General features: G+C 32.6%; 2 protein-coding genes across 2 annotated transcripts; both read right to left on the bottom strand.

Annotated features, from left to right (window-relative positions):
- Positions 1-272: 272 nt before the first annotated feature.
- On the bottom strand, positions 273-4,129 carry LOC120088325 (peroxidase N). Its single transcript, XM_039045542.1, has 4 exons — positions 3,368-4,129; positions 3,104-3,286; positions 2,844-3,009; positions 273-895 (listed from the first exon to the last, which is right to left on the bottom strand). The coding sequence occupies exons 1-4, from the start codon at positions 3,596-3,598 to the stop codon at positions 468-470; spliced, it is 1,008 nt and encodes a 335-aa protein (XP_038901470.1). The 5' UTR covers positions 3,599-4,129; the 3' UTR covers positions 273-467.
- A 2,016-nt stretch (positions 4,130-6,145) lies between these two features.
- LOC120088324 lies at positions 6,146-9,359 on the bottom strand. Its single transcript, XM_039045541.1, has 3 exons — positions 9,328-9,359; positions 8,452-8,533; positions 6,146-8,073 (listed from the first exon to the last, which is right to left on the bottom strand). The coding sequence occupies exons 1-3, from the start codon at positions 9,342-9,344 to the stop codon at positions 6,445-6,447; spliced, it is 1,728 nt and encodes a 575-aa protein (XP_038901469.1). The 5' UTR covers positions 9,345-9,359; the 3' UTR covers positions 6,146-6,444.
- Between the last annotated feature and the right edge of the window lie 12,047 nt (positions 9,360-21,406).

The following is a 21,406-nucleotide window of genomic DNA, read 5'->3' as shown; positions in this document are numbered from 1 at the left end:
AACTCCGAGTAATACTCTAGCTCTCTCTGTGTAGCTAAATACTCCCAATATTAACTTGGACATTGGAATGTACTCGATTCTGCATCACACCGATGCGAATACACTCACGTAGGTTGGTTCTAGCGATGCGTCCGAACTAGAGGAGTAGATCGAAAGAGAGCACTCAAAGTCCACGTGCAAGAGTTTTCCCAACAATTTTGATTTATTATTGACAATGGGTCAGTCCGAACCAAAACGACAGAAGCTAAGAGTGGAGACGTAAGAAAGACTGAAATGAAATTATAGAGCGTTACAATTTGGAAGAGTAAATTAGACCAAGACTATATATATTTTTAATACAAATATATATTGTTCTTAACCAGCGCAGTAGGTAAAATTAAAGGGATTAATCTTTGTTGTAGGTGTGGGTGATTAATTCGGTAATATATTGATTTGCAAGATACAATAATGTAGAGAATTAATTGTGATTAGGAGGAATTAAGGATTCTGCAGTTGTTTCGGATCTGACCAGCGGAGCCAGTGATTGGGCTTATGTTCCCCATCTTGATCATGGCTTTGACAAAATCCGCGAAGAAATGCGTGGTGTTAGAGCTATAAGCTTGGACCAAGTCTTTTGTGGCGGTGGTTTGAGCTTCATCGCCTGAGAAAAGAATTTGGTCGGAGCCCAAGAGGCCCTTTTGATTTAGCAAGTTTTTGTAGTAATGATTGTCGAATAAATCGGTGGAGTTTCTGTCGAGAACGGTGGTCTTGTTGCCGTCGTCGGTGAGAGGACACAAAGCTTGAAGATCAGATACCATTGAGGACTCCATGGTTGGGTCTGGAGAACCAGTTCCTGAGAAGTTGAACAGCCTATTGTTGAACAACGCACATCTTGCAAGTCCAATTGTATGAGCTCCTGCAACCAATATTGTTTCATGTTTGGGTTAGCCATCGACTGATTCCACGACTCAATCCATATATGTTATAAACCAGTTAACCAATAAGTAACTTTATAAAATGTCGATTAATATTTCTAGAAAAAAAATTAATCAAAACTAAAAGTTAAGAAAATAAGCATTAAATATATCATATAAACGAACATTTTGTTAAAATTCTTATCATTTATATTATATATTTTGGATTTTAGTAAAATATTAAAAGAATGGTTATCTCACATTTAAAAGGTTCAAGAAAATAATGAACTCTAAGCACTATAAAAAGTTTGTTTTTTTGTTTCAAATCATCATAATTTGAAGTACTTTAACTAGGTATACTAGATTACTTATGTGAGTGGTATGGTACATGCATTGAGAGAGTGCTTCTATAATTAAGATCGATGGCGATTTATGTGTGATTGTAATAAGAGAGAAATTAAAATTTTCTGCTTGTGGTTTTCCCCGATTTGGAGTTTTTCAATTTTAATTCTTGTGTTCTTCGTTTTATCGCTTACTTTTAATTTTTCTCTTATTTTTCTATTTATTCCTCTAGTAGAAGTGAGAGAATTTTCCCAAAATTATCTACATAACATTATGTTACTTTTTCATTATGTTTCGTTGATTTGTTTAACAATATAATAGAAATATTGATTTATTCATTTTTTTGTATAAATATATATGAAAATATTAATGAAATTGTCTCTAACATGTCAATGAATAGGCTAAATTATACCCAAAAAAAAACAAATCTTAATTTTGTATGTGTCAAAAATACCCTTTTAACTTTCAAAAATAGTAAAAAATATTCCTGTACCATTAGTTTTGTATGGAAATTGATAATGTTTTGTTTCAAAAATATCTATAAATTTTTAAAAGTTTCAAAAATACCTTTAAACAAAAAAAAAACACTAAAAAAAAATTTGTTATCATTATATGAACACAAACCGTTAATATTCATTTAAGAAATATCTGAACTTTTAAATGTTGCATTAATACACCTAGTAAAGATGCTCCTACCATTAATATAGTGATCACATTTTTTTTTTTTTGAAAAGGGAACCGAAACTTTTCATTAAATGAATGATAATATATTGATCAATTTGTTTGAAGCTTTCTTGACTTCGAAAAGCACCAATATCAAAACAAATTAGATAGATACTCACATTTCCTCCCATTTGTCTAATTCTTAAATCAATTTTCTCACAACAAAATATAAACCAAAACTTCAAGTTAAAGCATAAAATCTCACCAAAATTCTCAAAAATTCCAAAATCAAAACATCCCCTTAAAACTTACCAAATCGATAAATAACACACTCAACTACTAATGTACAACCTTGTTAAAACATTTAAGTGCTTGGATCCCTCTAATGGTTCTATTATTCTTTTTCTTTTTGTTATAAACAACATATCTTGATTAAATGGACAACTTTTTTTTTATGAGATAAACAAATATCAAATAGTTAACAAGAAGGAGAGTAAAATAAATTTCAGCAAGGGAGAGAGATAGTGGAAGGAAGAAGTCAACGGTAAGAATATTTTTTAAAGTTTAGACACATTTTTGTAACGACATTTTAATGGTTTCTATTTATATATTAACAATAAGAATATTTTTTAACTTTTTTTTAAGTTTTAAGGGTATGAAGCAAAACATTAATGATTTCCCTACAAAACTAATATTAAGGTATTCTTGAACTATTTTTAAAGCTTAAGGATATTTTTAAAATTTTTTAAAGTTCAAATATAATTTCACACAAGGTATAAAGTTTAAGGTCTTTTTTTAAAAAATAATTTTAGATAAAAGTGAGGGGTTTCCAACAGATATCATATTTTGAAAATTGTGAACGTGATTCGATTAAATATATAAAAATAGGGCAATGACTAGGTGCAGGCCATAGTAATCAAATTTTCTTCATAAAAATATACACACCAGATAAAGCGACGACGTCAGTGATGTTAAGGCCAACAGCAACGAACTTGTTGATTATATCATCCAGGCTTTCAAATGGAGAGGGAAGTCCCTGATCGGCTCCTGTTTTGTTCGCTACCAATCCATCTCGTCTCCCCAATAACACCTTCCATGACGGTCCTCCACTCTACAAATCAATTTTCAACCATGATTATAAAAATCCCATAAAGAAAAAAAATGATATAAAGTGTTTTTTCTTAATTATTTAAGTTGGTGATTACCAAGAGGACAGAATCTCTGGCAGCTATGGTTAATAAATCTGCACATGATACAACTCCGGGGCATGAATTCTCCAATGCGGCTTTGATTCTATCCACAACTTCAAGCCCTCTAAGAGAATTGATGTTGGGAAGTGCAAATTTCTCCCCATCGCTTCCATCCAACAGCACGGATCCGTCACAACCCTGTTTGTTTGAAAATTAATTAAACATATAAAAAATCACATTGTTTATAAGAATATATGTAACTAAGCTTAAACTCAATACATTAACAAAGCAGTCGTGGAAGTGAAGGCGAAGAAGGGAAGCAGCCATTCGCATCTCGTTCTTAATAGCAATCATGACTTCTCTCCTCACGATTTTGAGAACATTTGGACATGAAGTCTTATAGAAATCCACAGTTAATTGCGACCTTGTGGAACCACACATCATGAAAAAAATGATCATGATCATAAGCAAAGAAAAACGCCCCTTTAATCTGCAGCTCGAGATTTCCATGGCTCCTATTACTACAATCACACGACTTTAATTTACAGAAACCAAGTATGATTCCTAATCTGATGAAGGCCTTAATTTATAGCCTGAGAAACAGGGCATTAACTTTAATTAATTTTAGTTGTGGGTGATGCATGGCGGCCGATAAACTGCACTAAGGATTGACAAAATTATCGAAAAGAATAGGAAAATTGTTATTGATATATATATAATATTGTTGGTGACAACTTTAGAAGATCAAGGATGGTGGAATAAGATTAATTAGTTTCATTTGTGCATGAACATTAAGAGTTGGGTGGCAGTGGGTAAAGGATGTTTGGGCATAAAAATTTAAGCGCATGCATTATCAATACAAAATAAGCCATATCGCCCATTACAAACTTATTTTAGGCTAAAAGATTTGGAAGTATGTGAAATGAGTTTAGAGAGATGAATACGTATCTGTTAATGTCAAGTTGCCAAATGCAAAAGGTTTCTTTTACTTTTTGCTTGTTTTAGTTTATGGTTTGGTGCATGCTTAGTGGACACTGATCAGTGCCCATGAAGCCTATGGTGGCACATGCAGAGCATGCATATACTTATATTATAAGGATATGCTTTGGCATATGTTACTATTACTTGCGTGATGGTTTAAGAGAAGAAAATTATCGGATCATAATTGGAAACGTGATAAAATTTAATTCTTTTTTTTTATGTATGATGAGAATAGAATACATACAAAATGGACATATTTTAGGATGCATCTAAGTATTCCTCTTAAAAAAATTACATGAGAAAACCTGCCGGCCTCTCCAAATTAGAATCACAAGCATCAAACTAGATAGTAGAAAAGGCTGACTCATTACTAACTATGTTAAAAAATTGAATCGGTATTCTGATTTATTCTTTAATATATATATATTTGAGGGATTAATTTTAGCACAAAGTATTTTTGGGTTGATTTTTGGGACAAGATTTCAACTCGAATTCTCTCCTCTGACCAATAAAGACAACCAAAAATGTGGGACATAACTCAGCTTGCTCTATTTTTTTCCTTTCCCCCAGAATGGCTCTCAAAAGCTAATCCCAGAAGCAATAAAGACTTTATTTTTCTCAAGTTATATTCAGTAGTTAAGGAGAAAATCTTCAATTTGTGAATCTCATACATTCCTCCGATGATAGTAATAAAGGGTAGTCCTTCCCCTCCCCTCTCAATATTGGTTCATTCTTCACAATTGGGTGGGAGTAAAGCAAAAAATTGGAGAAATAATGCGCTTGTAAGGAAAAGGGAGAGAATGCAACTTTTTTATTAAATAATAATTACAAATCAATGAAGCATAAAAAGAATTACAGAGTTTTATGTACTTGCTAGTTGCTACATAAGGGAAAAAAATCAAATGAAAAGTTGCCGTTCGTTACAACTTACAGTAACAGGTACCTGATGGAAGGCTTAACATCCATGGCATATCGAGGCACCGACCAAATTTTAAATCCATGCACTACAGAAGAACATTGTAGGGCTCGTCAAAACCAGGTGAGAAAACCACCTAAGCGCGCCTTTCACCTGCAGCTGGCAAAGCCTAAGTTCAAAATGAGAACAACCGAAAAACATCAAAAGCTATGGAGAATATAGGTTACCAATTATAATCTAAGATCGTTAAGAAAAAGGTCACAAGTGCTTCCATTAGAGCCTTTCCAACGAAGCAACTACATCAGAAGTAAACTTACAGCTGCAGACCATTTCCCAGATGGCCAACGAATCATGCAAGCAAATTCTTGCATCTTATACCTTTAAACCATTCTTTCCAAGTGCTCTGTTCAGCCACTGGCACAAGAACTGTTAGTACCAATTTTATCAACATCAACAAATTGAGATGGCAACAACATCAAAAAGAAAAAAAAAACCTCAGACTCTCGAGGTCATAGGAAGGCCAATGCAAGGAAATAATTATGTCCAAAATCTTTACTAGAAGAACCATGACTCTGCTCATACAAATGATAAAGGTGAGTATCAGATAATTGAAGTCGGAAAGGCACAAACAGTTCATATCATCCATCATTCTTCTTGGGATCCACACTAAAGGAAGCTCATACAAAAGATACAGAACTTGATTTACTTATGCTTACGGAAATACTGCCACCTTCAAAAAGAAAACTATTGATGCTCACCAGCTCAGACTTGCATTAACTGCAAGGAAATAAAGATACGTCGCAAACATAGCAATGGCAGCAAAGGAAGTCAGCAAAATGATAGTAGAAACTAGCATTAGAAGTTAAGTGGAGTGGAGGCTAAAATGATAGGAGAAACTAGCTTTACTTCAATCACTACCTGCATATGATTTCCATAATTGAACACTGCTTAACCTAATAATTGCAACCCCCTTAGTTTATGAATAATAGAGTGGAAACCACAAATAATAGCAAGCAAAACTATGAGAAAATAAGCGCATAATAATTATGTAAACCACCCAAAAACAAGACACCCTATAATTCGCTCAAAACAAGCATTTGATTCAGATGATTACAGAACAGATAAAGAACATATATGATAAATACGTTAAGAAAATTGTATGCACACCCCCAAACCGCACTGATTCTTTTATAAACGGACAATAAAAAGGCTAAAATATAGATTTATAAATCTAACACAAAAGCCTTGAGAGTTAAGCTAGACAAGAGGCAGACTTGATTAAGAAACATCAGCCGTTTCCAACGAGAGATATTCTAAAGAAAATATCAATCAGAAATATGTAACAAGAAGCTGCAACAGTGACAATAGAATTCCAAGGAAATGCCTCTTCGAGGAAGTGGCTTACATTTACACAAAATTAATCACTTATGCAAGAACTTCTCTCCAAGTAGGCCTATCCTTAACAACAGTCATTTCCCGATACAGAATCCTCCGTTGTTTCTTCACACCCTTCCTTTACATCTACAGCTATTTTTACAGGTACAACTCTATTCTGCTCTGCTTCATCATTGACCATGGCTTCATCTCCAATCCCTAAATCGGCATGCAAAATATTACCCAAGTTCTCATCCATATTGTCGCATTCATTTACCTTCTCCAGAATAAGTTCACCCTTTGATTCTTCATCTTTTGCCACACCGTCTTCCGGAATCTGTTCATCTGATTCCTTCACCATTTCATCATTCACTATGGATTTCTCTTCCACCACTTTTTCTCTCTTGAAATCTTCCCCGACACATTTTTCCCCACCCTCAATCTCCAAGACTTCTTCATCTTCCTCCTTGGAATCAACATCAACATCTTGGTTTTGTCTAATTTCAGATACATACTCCATCTCCAACCCTCCATCACTCTCATTCTCAGATACGTTCTCCACCACCTCCTCATTCACATCGTCAATAGCTGGGTTTTGCCCCTCCAGAAGTTGCAACTTCCTCCTCAAGTCAACAAGCTCTCTCTCCATAAGAAAAAGTCTCTCCTTCAGCGTCAAGTTCTCCTCCTCCAACTGAGCTATATGGCTATCCTGATCATCGACCCTATTTTCCAAACAGTTATTATACTCTACTCCATAGTTCTGGTATATCATTTCAAATCGGCTCAAGTCATGGTCCAATCTACGTTCTACCTCCAGATGTTCCTCTACATCACTGTCACTCGAACCACCGCCAACTTCCTCTTCTTCCTCATCCTGCACTTCTGCCTTATTCTCAGACCCTCGAAGCCTTATCAACCCTTTCATTGATCCATAACCATCAACACCCCATTCCTCCTTCGCCATATCACCCAACGCCTCCCTTGAAGGGGAAAACATTGGAGTAGGAAGCACAGCGGGTGTTACGGGACTAGGGGATACAAGTGAAGCAATCCCACCAGACTTCTTTGCACGAATTATAAAAGACGTGGTATTCCGAGGTGCATAAGGTGCAAATCTATTGCCAAACTTCTTTTTAGAATAAAACTTTCGAGCCCTTAAACGATTTTGAGACTGCAGCTCATGAAGACTTGGAGGTTGATACCCTACAGCATTATTTGGACCACTTATGGAAACCGGTAATGGTTTTTCCATTCTCCTATTGTTTATCCTTTTGTCACTAACGCCTTTTCCCTTCCAATTGCCTCGCCCTGATCTTGACTGTTTCATATTTCCATAGTTAGGCTTTGGAAAGTTGCGGTACTTCTTGTTAGGGTCCAAAGGGGCTTGCGGATGTGCCCATACTTTATAGTTGCTACTCATCATAGGCGGCAGAGAGTGACTCATGATCATCTGGGACTGCTGCATGGCCTGAGGTTGCGGCAGAAGATTTGCCTGGTTGAGGGTCTGTGACTGAGACATTATCTGAGAATGGTTCATTAGCTGGCCTTGGTTCAGAAATTGAGGTTGATTAATCACCTGTGGTTGGTTCATAACTTGAGACTGAGGCTGGTTCATAACTTGAGACTGATTGATTACATGAGGCTGGTTTGCCATCTGTGGATGGCCCAGACTAATCATTTCCGATCTTATATGAAGATTTGTGATCTGTCTATCCTGTATAAAAAATGGAATTCCAGTTAGGAAATTGTTTTGAAGAATTGCTTTCAATAAGAAAATTTTGTTTCCATTTTCTTTTTTTGATAAAAAATGATTTCATTAATGAATGAAATAATCCAAAGAGATACAAAAGGAGGGCCCTTTTAGAAAATTATGTTTCAAGTATTTGTAGAATTTTGTTTCCCTTGTTTTCTTTTTCAATTTTGTATTTGATGTAAAATTAGTTTTCCCTTCAAAGATCATGGAATTTATTTTAGATCAAGTTGTAACTGGTGATTTTAAATTTTCAAGTCATTCAACTATAATTCTTAAAACAATTTTCAAAAGAAAAAACATAAATTTGTTTATCAGCAAATAAACTACTCAAAATTGTACCTGTTCATCGTCTTCTCCCATGTGTAAATATGGAAATATGGAAATAACTTCAGACACAATTGAAAAATGTTCGTAGAACAATCTGAAATCAAGAGAAGAGAATTAAAAACACAAACCATATAATTAGGTATAAACCACTCCAGATGCAAAAAGATACAAGGAAATTAGACACAAGGAAATTACAAAATGAAAATTGTAGAAACCAAGTAACAAACAAGTCAAGAGGGTAAATTTGAAGAAACAAACTCCATAGTTGTGGTCCTAAGTAGAGAAAATTTAACTGAGGATTTGAAATAGGGAAGGAGAGGATGTTAGAGAGAGGATCAGAGATCCAACCATTGCAAATGATGGAGAGCGAAGGAGCCACGAGGATTACTAAAGCATGTGCCATTATCTCCTCTATTCTAAATTCTCGCTTGGTAATCAGCACATTCAGGAGTGGATTTCCCATCAATTGAACTTAAGCACCTACCTACTTACAACAGCCACTTTATGCATACTAAGTACCGAAATTTAACATGCACTAAAACAATCACTTTTCCAACTCTTTGAATTATTTAAGATTTTATTAATATGGAAAACTTTTTTAAAACCTGATCAGTGTAGTTTGAACTTCAATTTTTATCCATCCAAATATCACTTAGAAGAAGTAAATACTCTATTTTGATCATCACATGTAAGAGCACAAAGTCTAAGGAGAGATCAGAATGCAAGGTGAGACTAACTTATATAGTTATATTTGGGTCTTGAAATAGCCACTAACAAAGCTAAAATTTCTTAGCTTCCTATCTTCCATCAGAAGGATGCTACTGAACACCCTCAAATATCTACTCTCAAACAAAGAAACTGCGACAAAGAAACTGTGCGTTCTACAACCTGTCACAATTGACCATACACGATCTTTTCTCTAGATTCTTCTGGCTTTTTTTGTGAAATCCCAATCAAAAGGCTTGCTTGCTTCTTTCCCTTTGCATAAGGAGCTTTCTGCAGCTTTATGGAAGTCCAAAAGTCCAAAGAGAATCAATATCCTCTTATGGAATATGCCAAACGGTAGTCTACTTCTGATGTTATTCAAAGTATGATTCCATCCAACCATCTCATGCCTTCGGTTTGCTCTCTTTGTTGGTTGGACGGTGATGATCTCAATCAAGTGTTTTCCACATGCCCTTATCCATTGCTTGATGCTTGTGGTTTTCTTCAAAACGAAAACTAAAAAATATCTAGGCGGTGATTATTTAGAAAAGAAAAAACAAAGGGTCATCTGAACATTTTGAGCTCAGGGGGATCTTTACATTTTTTAGTATCGAAAAACTTTAGAACTTGATTTACTGCGACAGTGTGATTGTCTGAGGTTTCATGGCGATTATGTTGGTGAGAGAAAAAGTGTAAGTGCTGTGATTAGAAGTGGCAGTAAATGTATTCTATTTTAATATAACGATCTTGAAGTCGATGGACTTGGAGTATGGAAAAGAAACATGCATAATCACTGGAAAATTTAGAAGAGATATCGAAATTAAGTCGTGTAGAGCCAAGAAGACGACTGAAAATAGAATTTAGAAACTTGAACTGTCACTAATTTCCCTCAAACATTGTCTAATCTGATTAGAAATTTTGAAATAAAGGGCGGATTCAAATTCAAAAAGGAAAACAAAATCCAAAAATTAATTGTTAAATCAATTAACAGAATAATATGTAAGAAGACCTTCATAGTAACAAGGAATCTATAGTCGATGAACAGAATCAATTGATCTCACACCGACGGAAGAGGAATCAAGTTCTTTTAAAAAAAACGCTAAGGAAAAAAAGAGAGAGAAACGGAAAGATCCAACGATAAAACTCTAAAATAACTTGCAAAGCAAGGAATACAGAAACATACAGTCGATCCACACATAGTTCAATAAGCCAGAAATCAGAACCGAAAGAAAAAGAAAACCAGACAGAAAAACAACCACATTCAGAAATGTAAGATGAAATAGATTGGAGCGAGTAAAGAAGGCAAAAACCTAAAAAGAAAAATTAATTGATTACTAACCTCGGAGGAGCAAGAAACGGTGGCCGGAAAAGCACCGGAAGCGGAAAGTCCTTCGAAGTTGGTGAGGAAGAACGATTTAGGGCTGAAAAGAATTGTGTTATTAAATCGAGGGGTAATTTGGGAATTTTAACAGGTGAATAGAGCTTGTAGAACAACAAAAGGCCACGCGTATGAACTAAATTTAGGGGCAAATGTAGGGGCAATTTTGGTATTTCCTGTCTCGATGGTCCGTTTGAACTTTGTAGTTTGTAGAGGGTGTGAGACCTCGCCTAGAACAACAAAAGGCGGTGAGGGAGCACTTGTTGCCACATGCTCATGTCAACCTTTTTTTTTTCTTTTTATTTTTTTATACTTTCATTATATATTTTTTTATTTTATAAACTAATTTGCATTTAATCATGTTCGTGTTAGTCTTCGTCACTTTATATGTACAATAATCCGACAACTCGAATAACCCGGACTACCCAACCCAAAATATAAGGGTTGGGTTGGGTTAGTTTTGTTTTTGGGTTGGATTGGGTTAAACATTTTCTATTTTTGTTGGGTTGGATTGGGTCATGAGTTGGCTAAAAAAAATTTATGTTACTCAACTCAACACGAATTTTATATATATAAATAAAATATATTATATATATTTATCTTTGTTTAAAATTTGATTACTTTGTATTGATTAATTTGTAAATTTTAAATATTTTATTTTAAAAATTGTTATGATATTTGTCTTTATTTGAAGTTTGCAATAAATATCTTAGATATAATTGGTATTTAGCATTTGAATTTTATGAGATTTTAGTTATTAGTAATGTGTTGTATATAAATTTATATATTTTTAATTAAAAAGAAAAAAAAACAAATTATAACCCGACATACCAACCCAACCCAACCCAACCCAAATTTTAAGGGTTGGGTTGGGTTAGAGAGTTTATTTGGATTCTTTAGGTTGCCAATCCAACCAACCCAAATTTCGGATTGGTCCAAAAAACATCCTCAACTCAACCCAACCCAACCTATGTACACCCCTATGTACAAGGGATCACATTAAATATGTCATGTTCTTCGTTTTTATTAGCATATACAATGCAGATCTAGGAATTTTATAAGGGGGTAATATGTAATAAAAAAAAACTGTTAAAAAAAAGTATCTATAGCTCCATAGATAAACTAATTTAATACATATTACAACTATCATCTATGAATTTTTATGTTTTGAAATCGATCCATGATAACTTTATTATCTAACTTATCCAATAAATTTTTCTCGATATATGTTATAAGACAATCATTCATCCATTAATCTCCCATTCAATTACGCAATCGAGTCTTCACAATATTCGTAGCAGAAAATGTTCACTCTACCATAGTAGTTGTAACAGATAAAATCAACGCCAAAGTGAGCAATCGATAAACTAATAGATAAACCTTATCTCTGTTCGTCATGGCCATGTTTGCTGCAAGATCACCTAGGTTTTTTTAGTTTAACAAACTCTGAGTATATATTAGTAATGTAATTTTGAAGTTAATCCTCAAGCATAAATAATTTACTAGCTGAGGAGTCTATTGAATAAAATTGAGCAAGCCGACTAAGTTTTTACCTATCAAAAGCAGTAAATGAATTACTCGGATTCAAACAGGCCACATAGAGACGTAATTCAGTACTTGCTTCTATAAAGCGATTATTCAACTCTTAAAGTTGCATATCAATGACCGCATAGAAAATGTCAACAAGGTAATGATGCAAATTTCTAATTGGTTGAGATTTTCGACTCTGTCGTCTTTGAACCAGAAATATGTCATCCATTTTAAGAACTTCAATACCATGACATTGCAGAAATCAGAAACTATTTCTAACAATGAACCCCAACTAGACTCTTTTGTTGATTGTAGACTTTCTTAAAAAAAAAAAAAAAAAAAAAAAAAAAAAAAAAAAAAAAAAAAGACCAAATTCATTGCATTCACAACACCCTAATCTTTTCTTTGTAATGTTGTGATTCCCAAGATATTTTTCATGAAATGTATATTGAAAACATAGTCAAATGACAAGATTGAATTTATTAGAATCTTTGCTTCATATTTCTATTATGAATTTGATCCACCTTGCATAATTGTCTCAAGTACATCAACTATTGGAGAGAACATTATAATAAAACTCGTTAAAGTGTTATAATTTAAAGCTTCAAAAATTTCCATGCTACGTTTCTCTCATATATTATCCCAACGTTTCGTTGATGCTCCAATAACATTTATTACATTTGTAACAATAATAATAATAATAAGAGACCAGCAATTTCCACACAGTAGTTATGAGAGCTAATTGAAGTTGATGAGAAAAGCATTGACGTAAAAAATACATCCATTTTCTTTTAGAATAAGTGCTTTCAAGTCATTGAACTCACCTTGCATGTTACTTGCTCCATCATATCCTTGTCCTCATAAATAGTAATACTTAACCCATGTTGAAAAAAACCATCAATAGCTTTTTTTAGTGATAGAGCACTTGTATTATTGACATGTATGATTCTAAAAAATCATTCAACCACATGACCTTTATCAACATATCGTAATATGACTGACATTTGCTCCTTTGAAGATATATCTTTCGATTCATCTATCAAGATATAAAATTGTTTGTCGCCCATATCTCTTATAACTATATTAACAATTTCTACTGCAATGGAGTTTACTCTATCTTTTTGAATATCTGGTGCAATCAATTTTAAATTGTTCAGAGCATTTTTCAAAGTCATAACTTCAATATCCTTGTTGTGGTTGCACAACCATCATAACAGTTCAAGAAAATTATCTTGATTCTTCAAATCATCAGTCTCATGTCAACGAAATGCAAGCCCTTACCATAATAAAAATCAAGTACAATCAATTTGTGCGCCTAACTGAGTTTGATACTCAACTCGTGCTTGTTCAGACATTGTATTTAAAAAAAGTCTCAATATGTTGCTTTTGTTTCAAAAGAGCCTCACATTTACTCTAAACTTGATTGTGTGCACTATTAGGACCACCAACATGAGTTTTTAATTTCCCTTTTTTCTTTCAATTAAAAAATCTTTCACTAATAAAACATTCACCTTTTGATGCTTCGCTTACTTCTAGTTTAAACAAATAGCAACATAAACAAAATGCAACATCCTTTGAAAATGCTATATTTTAACCAATTAGAATATTATTTAAACCAAACTTAATTAAATCATCTTGACTTTCTCCAAATTTTTTTAATGGAAAAATATGATTTTGAGGTTGACACGGATCTTTTTGTAAATATGTTCTATGAACTTGATCTTGAATATTATAATTATTGTTAGAAATTTTAGTTCTTAAATCAGGATCTCCAGACAATTCTTCTAAATTGATTTCTGTATAAGATCTCAGAATCAGAGATATGATTCTTTTTTTAAGATGGTGACTCTATAATCTCTATCGTTGTTTTTCTTTTAAAAAATCTCTCCATATTGATATTGGGTTAACTCTACAAAAGTATTCACAATAAAAGTATTATGATTTATGACATAGATTTAAAAGTATGAAAACTAAAAAGATTGAGAAGAAATTGAAACTTAGTTGTAAATGGTATGATACGTGTATCTCCTAACGATGAATGAAAAAATTATTTTATAACTTTAACTTTGAAATTAATTAAATANAATTACGTTAAAAAAATTAAACAATATACTTTTTCAATAGAATGTTGTTGAGACTTGAAAGTGAAAATTTAGATTGAAAAAAAGATCTATGAACAAAAAAAATTGTTGCTAGTTTTTTCTTCTTAGTAATTTTAAAGTTATCTCTAGAGCCTAGAAAATTTAAGGTTCTGTTTGTTTACATTTCATTTGACTTGATTTTTTAAATTAGTGGTGTCCATAAGCTTAATTTCTTTACGAAATTCCTTTCTTATTAATGGGTTATCGGTCACAGGTAGCTACTACGCATGGGTACTTATGCAAGTTGTATGTACCAAAATTGTACAAGAATTCGCTTTTTAAAATAATAAATTCAAATACAAATGTAAAATGGAGGACTCAAAACCACGACCAATACTCTCAGTTTGTTGTGCAATCGACTATTCAAATGTAAATTGACTAACTTATTTGAGGGTAGAGCAAATGTCACATAATTGTTTTGTAAGTCTTGAAGAAGTGCGATTGTGATATCCAACATCAAAGCTACTTACGACCACACCAAAAGCAATAACTTTAGAGATTATCTTTTGTATTAGAATAGTATACGACAACTTTAAGAAGCGTAAAAGATTTGTGTGTGAATCTCGTTAAATATTCATCTAATGATGTAAATGTCAAATAGGAAGAGACTACCCTAACATTAGAAAAAAAGTATACAATGTTTGAGTTCAACATTATCAAATGGAGTTCTACTTTTGATTTGTACAAACTATGTCGGTCTCACAATTTTTCACAATTGTCTTCATCTTTATTAAGATAATATTTAAACTATTGGGCAGATTAAATAATAATAATAATAATAAACTTCACATTGAATTTTGATAGCAAATTTATTTTTATTTTTTTTGTTTTTCTAGTTTTTTTAAATTTATACTTGTCTCCCCCATAATTTTTAATTATGGTTTTTCATAATTCTTAAAAAAACATTTGAACTCCTATTTAAATTTCAAAATAAAAAAGTAGGTTTTTGGAAACTTTTCTTAATTCCAAAACATGATTTGGGTTTTTGAAAATATAAGTAAAAAACGGATGATAAAACCTAAAAACTTGTTAATAGAAGTAGTGTCGAATTTTAGCTAGTAATTATAATGTCTATTTTGATGACCCAATTAAAAAAACTCGTCTTTATGATAGGTGCACTAAAATGGAACTTTAGATTTATCATGATAAATTCTTCCGAAAAAAATATATCTTCTAAAATAGAATCTGATAAGTGAGATTTCTATTTTCATAGAGGAGAAATTTTTGGAAGCCAATAGATTTATGGGGCTGGATAGATAGATCACATATCAAAAAGGCAATTATCAACGTGCTTTGAAGGGCTCTGTAGCTTCCCAACATATCTTTTATAGATGCATGATTGGAGAAATCAACTTAGAGCTAAAGAGTTATTATGTTACCTCTATTGTGGAGACCCGCTTGTCAATATTTCTTGCACCAAATTTCATATCAGACTTTATTGTAAAAATAAAAACATAAATTTTTAATGTGTACCTCATTACACATTTTTATTTTGGGTATTATTCTCATTAATACAATTAACATGTTCATATTTAATCTTTGATATAAATTTAATGGATTAATTAGCACAAATTATTGGATTGAGTCTTTGCTATCTGAAATTAGAGTTTTTATCGAGGATATGTTTTTTCTTTTTTTTTTTTTTGGTTAGAAAAGAATGTTAATATCACTCATTTTTTTTTGTCCTTCCTTGAGAGGAGAACAAACGTATTAATTTTAATTGGTATCAGAGTCAATTTCTTGCATCCATGTTCTTTGCATTTTTGAAACAAAATCAGTTTAGAGGTGGGTTTAATATTCTGCATTTGGTATGTTTGAATCTCAATTTGCAAGATTGGATGTTTTCAATTTTAGCACTAGATTAATTTTAATTTGATTAAAGTCACTAGAAGAAATTCAGGCTTTAATATCGGTTTTAAACCGATATTAAAGATAGTGTTACTAAAGCCCTTTAATGTCGATTACCTTTAATGTCGGTTTTAAATCGACAATAAAGGGCTTTAATAACACAGTCTTCAATGTCGGTTGCAACCGACATTAAAGCCCTTCAGTGAAATTTCCAACCGACATTAAAGCCTCTGTTTTTTTTTTCCTCTCTTCGTTAATTCACTAATGTTGAGTAATAATTCACAAAGTGAGGTAAAATCCTTAACAAACCATCACCAAATACATTTATTTCCCCAAAAGAAATACATATAAAGAAACAAATGAACAGACATACAAACTTGAACTTGATACAACTTTACAAACTTGAACTTGATACAATGGATGTTCATAACATTACACAAAGCAAATACAATCATCACACAAGAAAAATAGAAAATCACAAAGAAGATTTTAAACTTTTAGAATCCTAAATCTTCCTGATCAACAGTGCAATTGTACTCTAATAATCAGGACCCAACAAAGAAAGAAGGAAGTCTTTGTAGCTGCCTGATGTCTCAGAATGAACTGCTTTGTTTAGTGTTTTCTTATACTTCTTGTGATCTTCTGCCTTTATATACTGCATATTGATCTCAGCTCTCGACACAATTACGCGTATCAGGGTCGAGTCGTATGTTCCCATTCCCTTCATTGCCTTGTGCAACACCTGCAATTTGACGATTTTAACATCATGTTTTCGGTCCTAAGCTAGAAGCGAACGAATTTCGACAAATGTATCAATCTATTTTAATTTCAATAGTGGTGAAAAATGGTGAAACTTAATTAATTACAATCCTTTTAAGTTAATTAATAGGCATTAATACTAAAGACGTAAAGTGGTTTTTAGTTAAATATCGAGGATAAATGTGTAAAATAAAAGGTAAGGGATCTGTAGAAGGAGAGACAAATGTTGCTCATTTCAAAAAGTTTCATAAAGGTTCATCCTCTGAAACTAAGTTTGTTCCTTTGACCTCTGGTAAGATCCAGAAAAAGAAGGGAGGGAAAGGGAAGGCTCTCGATGCTGGGAAAGGCAAAGGCAAAGCTAAGACTGACAAAGAAAAATATTTCTATTGTAATGTGGATGGTCATTAGAAACACAATTACCCCGAGTACCTGAAGGAACCAGTTAAGGTTCGGAGTGGAAGCGAGGATCGGTCCTAAATCCCAATTTTTACATAACGTGAATTTTACAAAAACAAATCAGAAACATTATGCATCAAAATACAATTTTACAGCTATTGGGATAGGTGTCTTAATTCTCCCAATGGTCCCATAGATTGTAAATATTTTGTACACGTATTGTTATTAATAAAATAAATGTTATTTTATAAGCATTTACTTAAATCCAATAAACTAAGATTCATGGTTATTTCATGTAACGTAAGCATATATGTGGAGACATACAAGTGAATCATACCTTAAGTAATAACTTAAATGGTCTGTAGTAGATAGATAAAGGAGGGATACCTTATCCTTATAACACTACGAATACAACCCGCTTTATAGATGTTACAAGTGTTGTAAAGTGTTACAAATGGTCTGATCCTGACCATTCATGTGGAGATATGCAAGTTGAGGTATCCTATACAAAGAGTTTATATAAGACCGAACCATAAGATGATTAGTCTTTTTATATAACGTCGTTGATAATTGAGACTTATATCTCACTAAAATGACCATAGGTGACATGACATTAATCTTAAGTGAGTTGGGAACTCCTGCCTATGAGGGCGGTCCTTTGATTTGTATGAGTGCTTTATCTTTCTTCTTATTTTTTCCATCGTTGGCCACCACCTCCGACCATCGCTATCGCTCAACTTCGACCCCCTCCAACCATAACCACTAGTGACACTGGTGGCCTCCCATTCCAGCCATCACCACCTTCAACCACTACCATCGATGGCCAACTCTAACCACCACCATGAACTCTGATGGCGATCATCCAGACGACCCACCTTGGCAATCATTATTATAAATTACTAGTTCATAATATTTTATAATCCTCCTTTATAATAATTTGATATTAATAAAAATAATTTTAGTGTATAACAAACTATATCATTTACAATTTAGGGCTTAATCATTTATGGGAAAAGAAAATTCATTCACGATGCTCATAAATCAATGCATACAAATTCATGACATTTAAAATACATGACTTTCATGGTTCATGACTAACTCCAGCGTTCACATAAAATATAGAGTAAACATCCAATCTTGTCCTTAAGACATTCCAACCGTAAGATCACTTACACCATAATGGAATTCCAACAACTTTCAAAAAGTAATTCGATACAACTTAGAAGTCCTTGATGACCCTAGATCAAATTTCATCCATAAGAGCTTTAGTTGGCCAGATTTCCAACTCAACAAGCCTACCATTTTGGGGATTCGTCTGATTGGAGAGCTGGAAACTTAGTTACACAAGACAGAATTCATTCTTTTCCTGAAGCAGGGGTAAATAGATAAATTGTTCCCTTAAGGGTTGATTTCAGGTCTAGTGGCCACACCCTCTCTTGGTCCGAGAGGACTTAGACATAATAGGACTATGACTCATTGTTCATTAAAGGAATCAATGGTACTTAAGGAGTTAGATGTAACTACATGGGGTAAAACGATGAATTGGTTCAGTTGTACTTACGAGCGATTGGTCGTCGCGTAGTTGATTAGTCATATGGACACAGAAATATATTTGTAGTGCGAAGAGTGCAGTTATTGATTTTAGTGGAGTGACCAACAATTAACGGATGGTGGATCTCGTGATTAAAGAGTTTAGTCAGTTATTCACGTACCGTTGGAGCTTCAAGCTATAGGTCCATGAGGTCCCCTTGGTAGCTCAATGGGTTCAAGTTGAGAATCACATTTTGGGTTAATTTGAAGTGTTCAAATTAACAAGAGAAAATTCAATTATATGTGATATAATTGATATGATGTATTAGATACATTAATTGGAAGAATTAATATAAATATGATTTATATTAAATACCATAATATAGAAAAAGAACTATGGTTTATATATTTCATATGATGAAATATTAAAACTATAGGTTATAAATATAATATGATAAATTGGTTATTATATTTATTTATAACATATTAATTATACGAAAATTAATTATTCTTTTTATCTAATAACCGAATTGAGTGGGAGGTTATTAGAAGTTTTATGGTAACTGTGACATAAAAAGGAAAATGGTTTTCCAAAATTTAGTTGATGATTCATTCGATATAATCTCACGATCAAGGGATACTTGAAGAAAGGTTCGTCAAAGGTTTGCATAAAACAACCTAGGATGTTAGTTTATTGGATTTAGGGTTATTAAGACAAAACACATACAACACAATCAATTATACTTATTGAAATAACATCGATAACTCTTTATTGATGATAGTCAATTATTTACATTTACTATCTACGAGTTTTAGGGCATAAAACCTGACAAAATGATCAATAAATAAAGTTAACTTATATATACTACTATGTTTGATGGCATATACCATGTCATATGATACTGTTTTGGGGTTTATCAAAGTATATATATATTAATGACTGTGATGGGTTTCTCATTGTTGTAAAAGGTTTATATGGAATATAGTGGGATATAGAAGAGGGAATTATATTGTATACAAAGGTATGTTTAAAAGGTTTATATGAAACATATTGGTACATATGTCTATTTTGTGTATGTTTATATGAAATATAAAAATACGCAAAATAAACAATGAAATATCATAGACAAAATCAAAATACTTGGGTAGATATTACATTCAATATATACAAAGATATGCTTATGCTAATAATGGGTAAAAAGACATAAAAAAACCATGGTATATTTTCACGACAAATATATTTACTAAGTATATTTCATTTATTGGTTAGGATATTTTCAAACATCTAATATAATGTTCTAATATATATATATATATATAAATCATCATAAATCTACTAGAAAAACCATAAGTTGTTGTGAAACCAGTTATATTTGAGTACATATCAAATATATTTATCAGTATATTTCATGTATTTGTTAGAACCTTTGCAAACATCTAATACATTATTCTATGGTATATTTAAAAATAACCATAATTTTTTGGTGGGTAAAACTGGTTGTTTGATACGTGAAATATGTTAAATAAAAAAATAAAATCAGATTAAATGCATTTTCTCTATGCAATTGAAAATGGGAAGGAAATCTCAACAAATAAATACATTTTCTTTTTCAACATTAAGGGTGCTTGGGAAATATGGAAAGTGGTTGCCAATGTCACATTTTCTCTCTAGCCGTCCACCACACGTAAGGTTATTTTAGTTCGTAAAATCTATTAAATCTTATGTACGAAAATATAAAAAAAATTGGACATTTATGAAAAATAAGTTTTGAAAAAGGATTTAAAAACTAAATATCTCGAGATAACAACATACAATGCCTTAATAACCCTATATTTCACTTTTGTCCAGCTTTTTTATTATTTTCAAACTTGTCCAAACTACTTCCTAATTACACAAAAATTAGTATCCAATTCCATTTTTGTCCTTAACCTATAAACAATTTCACATTTTTCAAAAATGAAAACTCAAAAGTTTCCTTAATTCACGTGTATTTTAAATTTTAACCATTTTTTTTTCAAAATCCTCATTCTCTCTCCCTCCCTCGTTCTCTCCAACTTCACAGCAACCCACGACGACCAAACTCACGAGTGGTTCATTGACAACTACATTGGACAACAAACAACTGAGTGAAGTGGAACTTGAGCTACGAACAATAAACTCAAAGCGAAATAGTGAGCAACTCAACGAATGATGACGAACGGTGGACTCGGCTCAACGACCTCGGACAATGTGCAACTAGGTTAGATGGCACGCGACGAACAACTCGGCTTAACTACATATCGCGGTGCGACTCAGACGACGGTTGACAACGATTTCTGAAAAGAAAAGAGACCAATCAGGGATGATTCAACACAATTTCCTTTTGATTCGATGGTGACCAAACGATTTCAACGATTTTGGACCTAGCAAAACCGATTTAATTCTGGTTTTTGCGATTTATGCTATTTCGGACATACGGTTAAGATTTCTTTTTCTTTTTCTTTTTCTGTTTCTTTTTCTTTTCCAAAAATTAGAATGTGTACATACAGTTGAAACACTGTACTATTTTTATCATATATACTGTAATATATATTCATGGTTTGGGACCGAGGCTTTAGGTTGCATGCTACATACTCTGTCATATGATATGTTTGGGAATTTATCATGTATCTATATCTTAATGAATGTGTTGGGTTTCTC

This window comes from Benincasa hispida, chromosome 10 (assembly GCF_009727055.1).
Source record: "Benincasa hispida cultivar B227 chromosome 10, ASM972705v1, whole genome shotgun sequence".
In the NCBI taxonomy this organism is placed as follows: Eukaryota; Viridiplantae; Streptophyta; class Magnoliopsida; order Cucurbitales; family Cucurbitaceae; genus Benincasa; species Benincasa hispida.
Note: the sequence above shows the minus strand (reverse complement) of the source record. Positions and strands in the feature narration are given on the sequence as shown.

Coding starts and splice junctions, on each gene's coding strand:
- LOC120088324 (XM_039045541.1), bottom strand. Junction 8,074..8,451: donor TGGGAGAAGACGATGAACAG/GTACAATTTTGA, acceptor TTTTTTATACAG/GATAGACAGATCACAAATCT.
- LOC120088325 (XM_039045542.1), bottom strand. CDS start 3,598: ATGGAAATCTCGAGCTGCAGATTAAAGGGGCGTTTTTCTTTGCTTATG. Junction 3,010..3,103: donor CCAGAGATTCTGTCCTCTTG/GTAATCACCAAC, acceptor ATTGATTTGTAG/AGTGGAGGACCGTCATGGAA. Junction 896..2,843: donor TGACGTCGTCGCTTTATCTG/GTGTGTATATTT, acceptor TATTGGTTGCAG/GAGCTCATACAATTGGACTT.